This window comes from Vespa mandarinia, chromosome 5 (assembly GCF_050613455.1).
Source record: "Vespa mandarinia isolate Hongniang chromosome 5, ASM5061345v1, whole genome shotgun sequence".
Classification (NCBI taxonomy): domain Eukaryota; kingdom Metazoa; phylum Arthropoda; class Insecta; order Hymenoptera; family Vespidae; genus Vespa; species Vespa mandarinia.
Window position 1 is genome coordinate 2,548,628 of NC_140814.1, and position 18,551 is coordinate 2,567,178.

General features: G+C 34.0%; 2 protein-coding genes across 8 annotated transcripts; both read right to left on the minus strand.

Annotated features, from left to right (window-relative positions):
* Positions 1–519: 519 nt before the first annotated feature.
* Positions 520–4,343, minus strand: LOC118441697 (uncharacterized). Of its 2 annotated transcripts, none has more exons than XM_035866424.2 (10): positions 4,203–4,343; positions 3,775–4,092; positions 3,296–3,701; positions 2,995–3,179; positions 2,788–2,877; positions 2,332–2,673; positions 1,975–2,209; positions 1,377–1,854; positions 945–1,239; positions 520–777 (listed from the first exon to the last, which is right to left on the minus strand). In XM_035866424.2, exons 1-10 carry the CDS (start codon positions 4,236–4,238, stop codon positions 610–612), a joined length of 2,553 nt encoding a protein of 850 aa, XP_035722317.1. In that variant the 5' UTR covers positions 4,239–4,343; the 3' UTR covers positions 520–609. The 2 variants fall into 2 exon arrangements, with proteins under 2 accessions (XP_035722317.1, XP_035722318.1); XM_035866425.2 differs by having other exon boundaries at positions 521–777; positions 2,083–2,209.
* Positions 4,344–7,354: 3,011 nt separating this feature from the next.
* On the minus strand, positions 7,355–18,350 carry Gpo1 (glycerophosphate oxidase 1). Of its 6 annotated transcripts, XM_035866150.2 has the most exons (13): positions 18,182–18,350; positions 14,260–14,436; positions 12,027–12,180; positions 11,745–11,967; positions 11,480–11,643; positions 11,303–11,415; positions 11,004–11,197; positions 10,539–10,927; positions 10,054–10,304; positions 9,634–9,981; positions 9,435–9,533; positions 9,283–9,384; positions 7,355–8,418 (listed from the first exon to the last, which is right to left on the minus strand). In XM_035866150.2, the coding sequence occupies exons 2-13, from the start codon at positions 14,344–14,346 to the stop codon at positions 8,284–8,286; spliced, it is 2,259 nt and encodes a 752-aa protein (XP_035722043.1). In that variant the 5' UTR covers positions 14,347–14,436; positions 18,182–18,350; the 3' UTR covers positions 7,355–8,283. The 6 variants fall into 6 exon arrangements, with proteins under 6 accessions (XP_035722043.1, XP_035722042.1, XP_035722038.1 ...); XM_035866145.2 differs by lacking the exon at positions 9,435–9,533 and having other exon boundaries at positions 7,356–8,418; XM_035866148.2 differs by lacking the exon at positions 9,283–9,384 and having other exon boundaries at positions 7,356–8,418.
* Positions 18,351–18,551: the final 201 nt, after the last annotated feature.

An 18,551-nucleotide genomic window follows, 5' to 3' on the forward strand; every position in this document is an offset into this window, starting at 1 on the left:
AAAATCATTAGCTTTGTTATATATTTGAAATTATTAACAACATACCACATAACAATACCAGGTATCTTAACTCCATCATTTATTTTTTATTTCTTTTTACAAGATTTTATTTAAATTCCATCATCAAAAATTGTATACTAATACGATGTTAATGATTTCTTTTAATCTACATATTTCAACAAACTAAGGTGAATGACTTCTAATAATCGCATATCAAAAAAACGTTTATAGGTGTAAAATTTTCTTGTGCAAAAATTTTTTTACATACATATACAATATATACATATTTACATATTCCCAATAAAAAAATAGATTATATAAATTATGAATTACTACAATTCCTGTAAAAATTTTTCACATACAATTTTTTTTAGAGAAAATAACTTCAATGATCTGTGCAAGCTATTAAGCTTTAACATTAATCATTGTATATATAATGATATATATATATATATACACACATACATATAATATATATACACTATATATATAAGTATATATATAGTGTATATATATATATATATACACTATTTATATATACTATATCTGTTTTAGTTGACTTTCTTTTAAGCTCTGTTAGAAAAGCTCAAATGCAACAAAACTAATACATTATTCGTTTGTTATATGTTTGATTGAATCACTTTTTATATCATCCATTGGTTCTGATAAAATAATTCCTGTCTGTTCTGTTTCTGTTTTATGAAGTGCTATTATTATCTTTTCTTCTGCGGAAGACTGGCTATCAGATGAACCTTCCTGGGTGGAAGTAGCAGCTTCCTAAAACACAAATTAAAAATAATATTAAGTTTAATTAAAAAATTAATCTGCGCTTTTTTAGAAAGTTTTTATAAGATATCACGAAAGAGATACTTGAAAGTGTTAAAATAGAATAATTGCATACATTCCTCCAATGATATCTACGCATTACTACAATATTTGCTTACCGTACTACGAATTTTTGTATGTGTTTTAATATGCTTTGTCAGATGATCTGATCGCATGAACTTTTTCGTGCACTCAGGACACTGGAATCGTTTCTCTCCAGTATGTGTCCTACGATGGCGTTGTAATTCGTCTGATCTTGTAAATTTTTTTCCACAAAATATCCAACTGCAAACGAATGGTCGTTCCCCTGTGTGCCATCTTAAATGAGCCCGAAGATGACTTGTTTTTCCATAAACTTTATTACAACCGGCAATGTGACAAACATGTTGACGTTTTCGAGTCATGTCCCTATTTCTAAACATAAAATCATTGTGCCAGGGTCATTAATGTCATGTAAAAACAAAATAAAACAAAACAAAAAACCGACTCTAATAGTGCACGATAAAAAGAACATGAAACCAGTATTAAGTTAGATCAATAATAGACTATACCTATCACCATCACCGCAATTAGGACATGTACAGGCTACTCTTCTTCGATGCTGTTTATTAGAATCTGTGTCTACAGTTGGATTTGTTGCAGTTGTTATTTGATGTTGATGTGATGTCGGAGTTGGTGTTGTGATCGTTCCATTTGGATGCAATGTTTGTAGGATTTGCCATTTAGTTGGATCGCTTGAGTCTAGTTGTACAGTTGGAGCAGCAACAATAGGTGCTGCAGCAGCAGTAGGTAAAGCTTGCACAGTAGCAGGTTGCAACGCACTTGCAGGTATTACTTGGACACTTCCTAAACCTGGAATATTTTGTACAGGTATGGACTGAAGAAAACCATTTGTAGTATTCATTCCAGCAGCAGGTTGTAATTGCATTATACTCCCACTACCAACGCTTCTCATCATATTTCCTTGTTGAGCAGTTAAATTTGCTAGAGCAGACGCAGGAATTAAAGTAAGCTGTTGACCTTGCGCACCTATAAGAAACATTTAAGATATCTAATTATATATATATATATGTGTGTATACATATATATTTAAAAGTATATATATATTCTATAGATTACACAATAACAGATACAGGATCATTAGTGTACCTGTTATCGTGTTTGGTTGAACTGTAGTTTGCGCAGATTGTGCAGTTGGAATATGTATAATTTGATTAGCCAATTGACTTGCATCTATATTTGTTAATTTTATATCACCTTCAACTGTTTCAGGTGGTCTTGCTAAAGCAGTTAATGTCTGAACGTCAATCTTCTGTCCATCCTTTGTAGTAATTACACTACTGTTTGCTGGCATAGGTCTTGTAAGTGAACCAATACCAAGTACCTATAGATATATTTAATTTACTTTTTATTATTTTACTTGTATTTATTATCATATATTACATGAAATGTCGTTCTTCTACCATATTTGTAATTATATAAAAGAAATATACATAATATTGTTACCTGAACATTACTTGGAGTTGTAACAGTTGTACTCCAAGTTGCTACCGTAGAAGCTGGTGTGGATGATTGTTGGACTTGTTGAACTTGCTGTTGTTGTTGCTGCTGCTGTTGTTGCTGCTGCTGCTGTTGTTGCTGCTGCTGTTGCTGTTGTATTACTTGTACAACTTGTTGTACCTGTTGCTGCTGCTGCTGCTGTTGTTGCTGCTGAACTTGCGCTTGTACAGCTTGTTGTTGCTGCTGTACTGATTGTACAACTTGTTGTTGTGCTGCTTGCTGTTGTACAACCTGTTGTTGTGCTTGCTGTTGAGCAACTTGTTGAGCCATTTGTGTTACCTGCTGACTCTATAATATTATCAAATTTTTTGTTTATTATTGTAACAATATTCCAAATAATAGTACATTTACTATGTCATTATGAAAGCTTATTTTTAGAAAATGTATTGATTTTATACTTACTTGTAAGCTTTGAAGTTGTGGTAAATTTGCAATTTGAACTTGTTGAATCTGTCCATTGGGTGTAATAATTTGAGCCACTTGAGGAATTTGCTGAAATATATGATTATTTATGAATACGCATGAATATAAATTAATCAATATAAATATACATTCACAGCAACATTTAATATTGAACATTAAAATCACATATATACAGTGTTCATTTACTTGGGTAATTTGTGGTATCATTTGTGTAGCTGGCATATTAAAGACACTTAACAAAGCTTGAACAGGAAAGTGCACAGTTTGATAAACAGTTTGTCCATTACTGGCAGTGACTGGAACTTGAACAGGCACAGTTTGCTGAACATGTTGCATAGGAAATTGTAATGGCCTTACTTGAACGCTTTGTCCTACCAAATAAAAAAATAAGACTGTTATTTCTAATCGATAAAAAAAAACGTGTGTGTGGTGCGTGTGCACATTACACATATATTGTTACAGATAAATTTAGTAAATAAAACCATACCTGTAGGCAATTGAACTGTCTGTCCAGCAATATTTTGAATAATAGAAGCAGGAAATACGCCAGGAGCTCTTATGAGACTGACAGGTTGTGGAGTTATAATAGTCTGGCCATTAGCCAATTGCACTTGTTGACTGGCAAGTTGTACTTGCTGCCCATTAGCAGTAGCAAATTGCATTGTAGGCTGTGTTTGATGATGAGCACCAGCACCTGACATTGCAGAACATGGAATGAACAAAGCTTCTTGGCCATCAATATTTACAGTCTGCATTTGCGGTATAACATTGTAACTAAGTTGTTGCTGTTGTTGCTGTTGTGGCTGTGGCGTTTGCTGTTGTGCCTGATGTTGGGCTTGCTGTTGCTGTTGCTGAAGCGCTGCTTGAGCTTGAGTACCAAGTATTTGAGCACCCTATAAATAAACAAAAAATTTTCTTTGATACTATTAACAAACTAAAGACAAATATATTATTTAATTGATTTACCTGTAAAAACTGTTGGGGCAAAGATTGTACAGAAATTGCTTGTGTCCTTTGTTGATCATGTTGGGCTTGTTGGGCTTGTAAAGGCACAAAATTTTGCAGTTGTTGTAAAGTAATAACTTGCGGTTGCTGTTGTTGCTGCTGCGCTTGCTGCTGAACATCTTGTTGTTGTTGTTGCTGTAATTGTTGTAACATATTCGTACTTAAAAATCTAATTTGTGGTTGAGCCGTTTGCTGTTGTTGATCTAATTGCTGCTGTTCAGCTTCATCTTGTTGTTGAGAAGCTTGCGTTTGTAAAGGATCATGCTCATCAATCTCTTCCTATTAAATCAAACAATTTGTGTTTTATTTTTTGGTATAATTTAAAAACTGAAACATAACCACAATATCATATGCAATACAAATACAACATAAACAATACTTTTTCTTACTTGAGTGATATTTCTCCCATCAACACTGCGCTTCATGATGGAAATATTTATTTTCTATTTCTTGCAAATAAATTGGTATTAACGTTAAAGTTAATTTAGCGCCAACAGTTTTTATGCTAGGATTTCATCTTTCAGCATTCTCCCGTGATGGGAGTTATTATTTTGATAACGACAGCAAACAGAAGCACTATTCTCTGTCAGTGCACTCCCTGAAAATGGATATCCCTTTCACGCAGTATTCCACGGAGGTTTCGTTCTACAAGAGGAAAGGAAATAAGACATTGTTTGGAAGGTAAAGGACGAGGATACATGTATAGTATTAAATCCATCCGGATCTGTTTCGTTTCATCAGAATTTCACAAATATATCGCGAACGGGCGAGGTGTATAAATTGATCGTTGAATGCGACAAGACATATGTATCTACCGTAAAATAAGAATAATGCGAGAAAGAAAAAAGATCGAGGAGAAATCAGTGACGAATAAGTGCTATTCTATCGGTCCAGCAGCGACGATCGCGCGATGCGATATATTGACACGTGCGCGAAGCGAGGGGCCACTCTCTTCCGAGACAAAGATGGACACAGAGCCCTCCTCGAGAACCCGATCGAGGACCGCCTCCCTACGCCCCTGTTCCTACCGTCCCACCCGTTCGCTCACTCTGTCTCTGTCTCTCTCTCTCTCTCTCTCTCACACACACTCATCTAACTCATTCGTTCTCTTTCTCTCGTTCGCTCGCTCACGTTCGGTCGCCTCTTCTCGGAAGAGAGCGCGTATCGGCATAGCTGCGCTACAGGCGTAAGGCCGCGCGTACGATACCAACACACAGGCGCGAACGCGTCGTCACACCCGCCCACTCGCGCTCACCCTTTCGCTCTCTCGCAGGCGTTCACCCTCGCACTCGCACTCACACACTTGTACCTGCGATATAACGCGCGGAAGGCAGCCTCGCGATGCGGCAGCCTCCACCCACTTTGCACATGGGACTCCACCTAATTCTCCGGCCAACACGTGCTCTCGCTCTGTGAAACGATACCGCCGCCACCGCCGCCTCCTCCTCCGCCACCTCCTCCACCGCCACCACCTCCTCCTCCTCCGCAGCCGCTGGCCGTCCACTCTGCTTCCCCGCTCTAACTTTCCCTCTGCCCTCCTACCGCACGATATATCAAGCGAAATTTACTTTTCTTCTCTTATAAATTCTAACTTCAAAGTGCGTTCCTTTGCCGTCGTTACCGCGAAACAATCGTCATCGTACGATTATTTCCCGTTAAAGTAATTCTTCACAATCGTATCCGATCCGAATTCTCGTAAATGTTCTTACTCGTTATACTCGAATGCAGTCGTTACAGGTAGCTCGAGCAGGTAGCATTATTTTCTGTATGGTATGAGATATCTCGTTACTTGTAACAGTTTTATAAACGCGCCCACAAGTTTACTAGTGTAGTCCCTTCTTCGGGGCTCTCACACCAGTGCTCACACTGTTACACTACACTACTTTCTCAGCACTACTACACTACACTAATACGACTACTACACCAGCACTCGCCACATCACTACGCTTTTCTATTACGTTCCTTTTCGATTAAAATACGCTCGTACTTATGTTCTCATTAAGATTGTTATTTCAATTATTATTTCGATAAGGAAATAATCGCCGATAAATAATTGTGTTCGAAATTGCCGCCAAAATTAGCAACGAGTTTGACGAAGCTGAGAGCGCAAGGAGGTCCGAAGCACACTCGAGCGGGCACGCCGCCACCGCCACCGCCGCCGTCGCCACCGCCACTGCCACCGGTCGTATCTAGCGACAACATTCACGACATTTATACGAAGAAAGAAAACACAATCGCGTGAGGAGGATGATGATCGTTCGGGATCAAGCGCGATTCGCAACGTGACTTCGTTGGTAGGCGCGGACGGGAGGACGCGTTCGCATATGTGTGAGTGTTCATCCGCATAAGAGAATTGTTCGTGTAAGTGTGCGCGCAGGGCACGCGTCAAATACGTGGGACGCGCCGTTTCGTTCGTCCCTCGCGTTCACGGAAACAAGGCCACGAATCCAGCTCCGAAAGAGGACTACTTTCATCGGTGGGGCGGCGCGCAAGCAGCACCGTTCACCGTACCCGAGGACGACCGATGGTGGCTCCGATTGGTCGAACGCGTCGCTCCACGACCGAAACTCGTTACGCAGGGGCGTACGCGCTAACCGTCGGACGCCCACCCCAACCGAGGGGCTAAACCACCTCCTACTTTCACTCTGGCCTTACTTCCCCTCTTTTTGTCCCGTGAATTCTCCTCTCCCCTCCATCTCATCCCTCCTCACCCTATTCTGGAGGCCGCAACTAAGCGGATCACGAGGCTCGTTCTAAGGAACACAGCCCCTCTCTTTCTTTCTTTCTCTCTCTCTCTCTCTCTCTCTATCTCTCTCTCTCTCTCTCTCTCTTTCTTTCTTTTTTTCTCTTACTCTCCCTTTTATCTTTTCTTGTTTTTCTTTTGTCCCTTTGGGTCGCCTTATTTTGTCCTACCTTCCGCCCCGCAGATGGTTTAAGAAAAGGGAGAAATAGAAAGTTTTGCTTTGCTATTATCGTATACAGTTTAAATCTCTTTGCCCTTTCGTCAGATACCTTCAGTTTATGGACGAAGACCTTGGCCTTTTATTATACAGTGCATTGTTTACCTCCTACCTTTAAATTTCGAAATATCATCTGTTGTTAGTCTAATACTTTACGCACAGGACCAATATATGTATTTATTTTATTTCTTTTTTTATTTTTATTTTTTGTTAAGTATACTAGTGTACTGCTAAATCTAAATATATTTAGAATAAGAAAAATCAATAAACAATTGTATCTTTTTGATCATAAACTCTTCTCTATATATACACACACATCCGTATATATGTGAATGTATATATAATGTACGTATGTGTGTGTATATATATATATATATGTATATATATATGTATATATATGTACCAAGTTATCCAAAAAGTTAGAAATCATTTCTATGTGCTTTTCATAATAAAATATAATATAATATATGTATATCATTTTTATTATAGTCATAATCGATTAACATTTTTTTGTTAAAACATAAGTACATAGTAAACATCTATGTATTTACATCATAAATAGATATAAATAAATAATTAATTAAATAAATAAATAATGCATAGTTCTTTTCATAATGAAAACAATCATTAATCTTATTTCACAATAATTTTAAATTACAGTGTAATCATTTTGACTAAAAGAAGTGATACCTGCAAGTGGTGTTTGGAAGTGCTGTTTATTAATTCGATGATAACGATAATAGCATGAAATAATAAATACTTTCCATGAAACTCATTTCTAATATCTTTGTGTGACATATTAACATTTATAAGTTTCTTAATAAATAGATATTTCTCATTAATTTTGTAATTCATACACCGTATGTGTGATATTCCTTGCTAATAATTTATAAACAAAAGCGATCTCATTTGAATTCTAATACATAATATAATTTTGCTAAAATATACTCGAGGTTTCTATTGATTATTATATGTAATGTTTTTCTTTTTTTTATGATGATATGTGTGATTTAATGAAACGTATATTTAATGTATTTATGTCTTTATAAGAATCATAACAAGTACGTGAATTACTTAAAAAAAACTCTTATCGTTTTGTGTGTTTTGTGTTATAATGAACTGCAGTAGAACTATCCAATAATTATATTATTATAAAATCTTTCAGAGCAGTAACCATACTTTTATGGTATTTTGCATATTCTTAAAATCTTCCTATGTACATTAAGCATATTATCATTTCACATTTAACTTTCCATATTCCATATATTTTACATATATACAGCAATATATTCTTGCTGTTAAGTGCAATATAACAAATCTTAAAATTTCTGAACTTGAAGCAAGTTCAAACTGCAGATTATCAAAATCATTCAAAGTATTTGCAATGATTTTTCTCAAGTATGCATCCTCGAGTTTTGTAACATACTATAATAAACAGTTTATTGTAATCGTTGCATGTGCTATACGGAAATAGAAGAAGATAGTGTATTTCTGCTCTACAGAAATTCCCTCACAGTCCTCCACCGGATCTTTCAACGCTAATTTGTTTCTTCAACATTTCTTTTTCATGTTGTTCTTGTTCCATCTCTGCCATTCGTGCAAAGCGAGAATATGCCACATGTCCAGATTTTATAGCTGACATCATCTGTGTGTAAAAAATATTACAGTTACAATTTTTATTAAAACTTTTATATAAGGTAGTCGCTGTGAACTTATGCAATATTAATTAAAATAAAATATAAAAATACAAAAACAAATTACAGAAAAAATAAAACAAATTATAAAATTTTATCTAATAAAATTAAAATAAAAATATAATATTAGTATTAATCATTGATAAATATCTCACTTTGTATAAATGAGTTACTTCTGAAAAATAAGTATAGATTTTGTTATTAAGTAATTCATTTATAAAAGTGATACAAATGAGTCACTGAAAATATATGGTTTCAATTTTATAAAAAAAGAGAAATGAAATAATCTTTCATTGAAAATATTTAATTCCTTAAAATAATTAAACTAAAATAATTATTTTCACTAACTCATATAATAGTAACAAAAATATATAAATACAAACTCATGCAAAAAATGATAGCAAAATATAAGAAAAAAAAAAAAAAAAAATTTGTACAAGTTTGTTTTAATTGAAATGTCAATTTGAATTTTAATAATAATTAGCAGAGAATCGTTACCAGGCTGCATATGGACGCGTCATCATAGCAATAGTGCAACACATTCGAATGAGTATATTTAGTACTATATTATAGTTTATATAAATATCAGAGTGTGAGATAAAAAACAAGCATATTATTAAGATAGTATTTGGAATCAGTAAATTTTTGCACATCACTTGTCAATTGGCAAACATTCATAGATTCGCAGTTGATATTGTAAAACTGAAGAGATTAGAAAACAAACAAAAAATAATTTTATATCTTGCAAAGTAAAGATAACAAACAACATATTCAGAGCAGCAAAACTATTTGGCAACCTGCGCATATTCACAAACCTGAAGGTACTCATCCAATTCAACTTGACCGTTCATATTAGTGTCGATTTCGCGGAGTATTTCGTGAAGTTCTTCACCTGGTACTTCCTTGTCACCAAAGAGCTGTGAATAGTAAAAAAATATCTATATTATAAATATGTTTTATAGTTTACCTGTAAATAATCTTGTAACTCCAGTTGGCCATTATAGCTGAGGTCAATTTCATTGAGTAAAGTATGCATCTCTTCTTCTTTTAACGTAATACCAAGTGCCTAGATATTAACGATCGAATAAAGTATGAAATAAAGTAACACAAGTAATACAAAATAATATTAAGAATAATAAAAGAAAGATCATTCTATGAAGGCAAACCTTGAGTCCTCTCCTGATGTCATTAATCGACACATATCCTTTGTTGTCCTTATCGATAATACCAAAGCGTTTGATATAAAGTTGTATTTCGTCTTTCGTAAGATTAATGGGTATTTTATCCCTGGAAGCACGGTTCACCATTTGTCCCATTTCATTCGCAAGAAATTCACTAGCCTCACGTTGCTGTTTCTTCTTTTCTTCAGCTGACCAATGAAGCTCCTCGGCCATTATATCTATAATTCCTGGAAGAGCTTCCTGAGCGGCTTGTACATTAAGAAAGGCGAGTCTGAGCCGTCGAGCGATCATATCGATTGCAGTTCGCGCATATTCGCGTACACCGTAACGAATCTAAAGTATAAAGATGCATATTATTTTCTAGCGATATTTAATTCAGCTTGTAAATAAGGAAATTAATTTTACCTCGGCATCAATATATGGAAATTCTGGATGAAGTTTCTTGCCAATAATGGGCCAACGCTTACCAGTAAGGGACGCCATTTTTGCAACTGCAAATGCACGATCTCCATAACTTTTGGCAAGGTGTTGTGCAGTTTCACATTCTAAACCAAAATCTTGTACTAATCTAATATACATCGTTGGTGTCCAACCATGGGCGCCTTCTAAGAGAAATCCGTCAGTTTGACATCCTCTTTCAGGTTTTAAATCGCAAGCTGTATATAAGACATATTATTTAATTAATACAATCATTTTTTATATAAAGCGCATTATTCATTGACATAAGGCTGTTCATATACCTCTAATGCATTGTTTAAAATATCATTATTCAAAAAAATTCAGAACTTTTCCATTGCTCAAATTTATGGATATCTGAGTCTTGAAACATCTATTATATAATATATTCAAGTACTCATATATTCAGATAATAAGAGCTGTATTAAAAATACCTTTGATGGCTGCATCAATGGTTTCTTGAGCCATGGCACGATATGTCGTCCATTTGCCACCGGCTATTGTAACAAGTTTCGTTGAACTAACATGTACTATATGATTTCTAGCTAACGATTGTGTATTCGGTTTGTTCGGATCAGAAACTAATGGCCTAATACCGCTCCAGGCAGATAAGACATCACCACGGCGGACTTCAACGTCAGGATTGAGGTAGTTCTTAACTTCTTGTAAAATGAACATAATTTCGTCTTCGGTTGGCCGTGGGTTGTGCGTTACCTGGCAGGGTAGGTCGGTCGTACCTGCTATTGTTTGCTTTTGCCAAGGCAAGAAGAAAATAACACGTCCATCGCTAGTTGCTGGGTCGAGGAGACCCATTTGGTCGGGACTAAAGAATTGTTTAAATTCGTTTATGATGTTTTATGAATTGTCCTTTAGAAATGCATTTTTGTATACTAACATACCTATAGTACCCTGGCAATACAATATGAACTCCAGACGAAGGAGCGCAAATCTCTTTTACGTTTTGATCATCCATCTTCCTAATATAATCCGTGAAAGGTCCTGTAGCATTTATTATAGCTTTCGCTTTTACGTCCCATTCTTCTCCTGTGAGTTCATCCTTCAAACGAGCTCCTGTAAGTACCCTTTGACCATCCTATACGTGCCATAAAAAAATTGTCAATTTCATGAAAAAAAAGCACATCAATCATTATTAAATTTAATTTCCTAATACTTGAAAAACTATTTTCTCGATACGTACCTTGTCGAGACCTTTTAACAGATTAATCACTTTTACGTGATTAACGACTGTTGCACCATGTCTGGAAGCTGTTAAAGCTACCGCTAAGTTCATCCTAGCGTCGTCTTGTTGACCTAAGAAATAATATATTATATATAATGAACATATTAAAAGGAGAAAAAATTTATTCGATCTTACCATCGTAATAAACGATAGCTCCTGTGAGTTTATCTCCCTTTAACATAGGGAAGAGTTCGAGAGCGTTCGATTTGCTTAAGTAATAGGAGGATTTAACGGTTTTACTACCTGCCACTAGGTCATACATTTTTATACCAAACCAGTAATAGGGAATTTGCCACCATCTATCGAGGAAATACGAGAGAATAAAATTAACAACGGGAGAAGGGCGCTTTGGACGTTTTATAAAAATAACTAATAAGAGGATCGTTAGAATCGTACGTACGTATAAACAGGTAACATAATAGGTAAAGGATGAGCGAGATGAGGTGCGCTATATAACATCGATGCACGCTCATGCAAAGCCTCTTTAACCATTTTATATTGTTCTATGTCTATTTGCATTATAGCCTTTTGCAAATAACGCACACCCCCATGAATTAATTTCGTGCTCCTGGAGGAAGTGCCGGATGCAAAGTCGTCCGCTTCCACCAACGCCGTTTTTAAACCTTAATAAAGAGTATGATTAAAAATTATTGTTCATTACAATGTCTTATTTATATATTACCTCTTGTGCAGGCGTCAAGAGCACATCCTGCACCAGTTGCACCGCCTCCAATGATAAGAACGTCGTAATCTTGAGATTTCAAAGTCTTTACTTGATCCTCTCTAGTTGGCAGTGGTCTTTTCGTTGTTTTTGGTTTGTCTTTTTCTGCGTATACCTTGTAGAGGCATTATAAAACGATGATAAGTAAATAATATAAATAATGTGAATATACAGAATGACATTTTAATCGAAAAAAAAAAGAAGGAAATATGTGATCATGAATATGTAGTCCACCTTAAATTTTCTATCTTTCTCCTCTAACATTTTTTATTTTATCAAAAAAATGTATGACTTATTACAGTTATGTAAATCATTAAATATTTTTTGAAAATATTTCATGAACTAATCATTTTTCTACCTTGTATTTTTATACTTTTTATTTTTATTCAAAATAACACGAAGAATCAATTTATGTAAAAAAACGTAGGGTTTCGTTTGAACGGATTTGATGACCTTGAAATCTTGTTAAAAAAAAAATCTTCAGAAAAAAATTCTTTCCATTGTCAAATTGGGCTTCTTCAAATGATGTAACTTTGCTCTAAGGAATTTTTTCATCAAACTATAAATAACACGAGATATTTAGGTGTTCCGATTTTAGTGTTCTACTCATAACGTAAACGTAATTAAAAAAAAAAAAAATCGTCAAAGATCATGGTTTTCCAAACTTTTATGTGTCAAGATCCATTTTCGAAAACGATCATTTTTCGTAATCCACTTCTAATAAAATCTAATGAACATGCAAACCTAATCTCATATTTTAATATTTAACATGATCCAAACTTTTCCAGTAATCTCTAATATAGATCAATGTATCACTAAATATTGATCGATTAACATGTTATTATTCCTCAAATGGAAAAAGAAAAAACAAAGAAAGAGAGAAATAAAATAATATCAACCTCGTGGAAACTTGTACGCCTTTACACTTCGTTAATTTTCAATCGATAAGAACTTTGATCACGTTCATACCACATCTTTTCTTAGATATATTCATATATTTTATCTTATTTATATACTTAATTATTATAAATATAAATTTATAATATATATCGAACAAATTAAAAAAACGAATATCTGAATATTGTGTGTATTCTAAATTCAAGAGTTGGGCTCGCAGTGAGCGAGCATAAGAATGTTAGAGCTATACGAGTAACCTTGAAACAAAGAAGTAATCGCGATAAAGTGACCTCACATGCTCGCTTAAGATTTTTCGATAGAAAAATCTCGTTTTTCGTTTTTTTTAATGAATTCATATTTATTGATTTTTTGTTCTCTCTCTCTCTCTCTCTCTCTCTCTCTCTCTCTCTCTCTCTCTCTCTCTCTCTCTCTTTCTCTTTTCTTTTTTTTTTAGCAAAAATTTAAATGTACGTAATCACAGGAGAATATTTTATAAAAGAATTTCGTTTTTTATAGTATGAAGAAAAAGAAAAAGAAAAAACACTACGATAACGACGTCATCATTATGACAAGGAAAAATTTTTTGAGGCAAGATTTCTCAAACGTTTATATGGGTCATTTTCTAAAACGTTTCTTTTTCATGTCCCATTTGTTTGTAATCCATATTTTAAAAAGGAAACGGAAGTTTTGTGTACGCATGTGTTCATGTATATGCATGCGTCTTAATAAAAACTAGATAAAAATAGTTGTTCGAATCGACTTTGAATTGTTTATCTGGCGATTCTTTTCAATGAGTAAAACTTTTATTTAATGAACATATATAAATTAATCTCATATTTTAATATTTAACGTGATCAACCAAGCAAATAGCGGACTGACAGTTTGGGAATTTCTATTCTAAAATATTTGTTCCGTCCGTGTGTTAGAAATAGTCGTGTAGCAGTGGCCTTAAGATTTATCCTGGCCTGGCATGCTCTTTTAGACTCGTGAAACTTTTGGTATAACCACGTGACCATAGACTGACCATTGCTATCTAAAACTCGCATTATAATATGTTTACGTCCTTGAATTCGTTACGATTGAAACACGTTTTGATATGGACGATTTTCTTATCTCTTTGCGTCTGTCTCCGTTTCCTTCTCTCCCTCCTTTTCTTTTTCTCTTTCTTTCTTTCTTTCTTTCTTTCTTTCTTTCTTTCTCTCTCTCTCTCTCTCTCTCTCTCTCTCTCTCTCTCTCTCTCTCTCTCTCTTTCCCTATATTTTTCTTGTATTTTACCGAATCTTTTCTAAATACTCACTGTTGAATCAGATAAGAATAAATAAGATGTTAAAGCGCCAGTTCCTACTGCGCTCGCACCTGCTACGAATAGCCTTAACGATGCCATTTTCTTTTGTTTTAATTATTCGTTCTCTCTCTTATTCTCCTCTCTCTCTTTCTCTCGCCCCACGGTAAATGATGATCCTTCAAGAAAAATCTGTAAAAAAAAAAAGTAAAGGTGATACGTTAGATGAAAATGTTAAAATAATAGATATTATATGCATAGATAATAAATGAAATTATATATAATTATAAGAAATTACATGTAATAGAAATTATAATAATAAAAAATAAATAATGTGATTAATATTTATATAATTGATTTAATATTGTTAATGCTGAAACGTCATTTACGAATACGCCACTTTATATTTGTTTGATAAAATATTTCCATTAACTTTTAATTATGATTAAATAGTAGTATATACATATATACTGTTAAATGGATAAATAATTATCTCGTAAAATGCATATTATTGGATTAAAAAAAAAAAAAAAAAAAAAAAAAAACGAACAAACAAGAGAATAAAAGAAAAGGAAAAATAAAAGTAAAAATAAAAATAAAAATAAAGATAAAAATAAAAATAAAAAGGAGTATGTTGACCGTGTACAATGTGCAATGTTACGATTGATTGACTAATCTTTATCAAAGGATGTTTGCTTACTAACACGAGAAAAATTTATATCATTAGGAAAAATTATGCAATGGAATTGTTTCGTCTAATAAATGCATCGAGGCATTAAGCGCTTTACTGATGATTCTTGACACGAAAAATACGTGTTTCTAATCTCCTAAGAGAGAAATCTCGTCTCTGATAAGGATCGATAAAAACCTCTCATATTACGAAGAAAGAAAGATAGAAGAAAAAAAAAAGAAGAAGAGAATAGAGTGGAAAAAAGGATTTAGAGTGAATTCGCGATAAGTGAATTTTATGCGATTGATTTAATACGAATAACAATAGATCACGGGTAAAGTAATGAGAAAAAAAAGAAAAGAAAAAGAAAAAAAAAAAAGAAAAGAAAAGAACAAAAATTAATAATTCTATCTCTTTCTATCTTTCGAGGAGATTTATGTAATTAAAATTGAAATTACGATTCTTAAAGACGTACAATACGTTAGAGGAGAGAAAATCGAAATTGGCAGTGAGTAGATGACGAACCAACGACGAACTGAAATCGTTTTTGTTGTATCACCTTTTCTAATTGTTGATCGCATATGATCCACGTGCCAATTTAGTATCGAATAATCAACATAGAATAGATACATACGTACGTGGATCGTATCTCATCGCTTTGCGTTGCACTTGATACTAGATATATACATACAAGTGTCATCATTATGCGTCATTATATACCTTTGTTTTTTTACACAGTGTTAAATAGTCTCTTGTTTCTCTCTTTCCTTTTCTTTTTTCTTTTTTCTTTTTTCTTCAAATACGTGAATCGCGTGATAATAGATTATTCATCATAATCCTTATCTACGTGTATCGTATAAAAATATACAAGTATATATGTACTTTATATAGTTTAACATTTATTTACTTGAAAAATACAAATACGTGAAACTACGATTAAATCGACTTAAAGATAACAACGTTAAATGAACGAATTAAATAAGATAATCCAAAATCTTTTCTCAAATATATATAGGGTGTACCAACAATTTTTCAAACTTGTAATTTTACAATCTGAAAAAAAAAAAATAAAAAATCATCCTAAAAAACGAATGATTGATTTTTTTAAATCATCTATAAATCTACTCGATTTTTGATCCTTTTTTTCTTTTGCCCAATTCTTGGTTTTCTTTCTCTGCCCTTTCATTTCCTCTCCTCTCTTTTCCTTCCCATCTTTCTTCGGAATGCAATTCTTTCTCTTGTTTAACGTTAAATCTATATACGAACTGTCTACCACGTGCAAATTTTTGTAACGATTCCAATTTGCATATAGTTGAGGAAGTGACAAATAAAAGACAATGTCCTCTGTAATATGTATACATATGTATAACACACACACATACACATACACATACACACACACACACACACACACACACACACACACACATATATATATATATATATATATATATATATATATTAAATCTACATCGACGCTCCGCATTAATTGACAAACTATTAATATTTCGTATTATTAAAATTTCGTAATTTTTATTCGAACATGTCTAAAGATAGAATATACAATAAGATCTGACTCATATAAATTCGTTTCTTGAATTCAAAAAGAAGATGTTGGTTGAGATAGTGATATAATGCATTATTTTGCGAACTTACAATAAAAATTTGGCACGAATATTACACTCGAAGCATTGTAATGCCAAACGAATGTATCACGAGAATCGCATTGAGTATAAACTAGTTGCTACTGGTACCTGTTGCACTATAGAAACTCCTATTCGCTAATGTAGCAAATATATGCGTATATGTGTGAGTTATGTCATACATTTTCTTAGCATTTATTAATGATATGTGAAAGCAAATTTAAATTGTGGTAACTTTATCATCGACATGGTTGGCAATTAATAATTAATTGTCACATGTTGAAGATAAATCAACGATTTGTTTTTTTTTCTTTTAAATACGGAAAAGAAAAGAGGAAGAAAGAAAGAAAGAAAGAGAGAGAGAGAGAAAGAGAGAGAGAGAGAGAGAGAGAGAGAAAGAGAGACAGAGAGAGAAAGAGAGAGAGAGAGAGAAAGAGAGAGAGAGAGAGAGAGAGAGAGAGAGAGAGAGAGAGAGAGATCTTTCATTCATGATAATTACATGCGAATGAATTAAATATTTTGCGATAATTATATTTTCAATGACTTCATCGTCTCTTCCGCCATCTTTAATAATATATTTACGATGACGCAAATCAATGTCTTTTACATTTGAAATTTATTGAAACAAAAGTGATAAATTGACCATTAAAGAGACAAAATTTTTTTCACAAATGAAGAAAGAGATAAATTAGGTAACAATGATCCTTGGGTACGATACTGTCGAGGATGGCCTCCAGAAGACAAGACCTTGATAGTGCCCCCTCAAGCACGTGTAATTACGTAACCCTATCTCGACGATTGAGTCCGTTGAGACGAACGTACTAATGATAGGCGTAAATGACATTGGCAAATTCACAAATCGCCCTTCCCAACTAAAAGATCGCACCTGGGACAAGTACCAGGATGCAATGAGACACGAAGCATGCGTGCATGCCTTTTAAGAATCCCCACTCGAAGTGCTCTAGCCACCACCTCAACCCCGAGCGCTCTCACCTTACCCCTTTGTGAAAATGAGGACTTGCGCGGACAATACACTCCAAAAATTTACAATATATATTATATATATACATATATACATATTATGTATATATATATATATATATATACACTCTTAAAGTCCATTCGAGAGAAGAGAGGGCCGATGTTGCAAGCACGTATTCGAAATAGCTATCGTTTTCGTGCCAAATGTCTTCGAATGTCAGGACAGGCTATACAAGTATTAGGTATGGCCCTACATTGAACCCATTTGCGAAATGCAATTCAGAGGTCAAGTCACGTGCAGCTAATCAAGGGTAAGAGAGTAAACAAGACAAAAAAAGTTTGGACAATCCAAAAAGGGTACGGTCTTCGGGAAAATATTTTTTCTTTGAAGAGGTTAAGCCGGGTTGGAGCGCGCATTGATTCGAACATGGAACGGAGAAGGCGCGCCACGAGAAAACTCCTATCTTTCTCACACAACCTCCCACACTATATCTATTTCTCTATCATTCTCTATCTCTCTCTTTCTCTCTTACAAATAGACACTAAAATTTCTGCCCCTCTCTCTCTCTCTTTCTTCTTTACTTATATAAAGAATATTTCCATACGATAATTCGCAAGTTTCCTTAGAATGGCATTTACTCACTGTGAGATATATCGTCTTAACGTTTCGTTCACAACTGTCGAATTAAATTAATAAAATCGTTACGATTTAACGAAGGACATATTCACTGACGAAAGTCGCGACGGTCACATCGTCCAGCGAACTGTACGTACTGTTTCGCGACGACTACGGAAAACGGATAAACGAACCGGCCCGGGAGTCAAGTAAAGACTCAAACTATCATGACTATAGCGATATCTGTCGGATATTTCAAAAATGAAATACTCGTCCTTCGTATAACCTATCAATGTGACGACTCATAGTATTATAAAAAATAATTATAAAATAAATCGACGAATCATAAATCTCTTACAGATTAAAGTTTATTTGAATTTTATGATGACTATATATG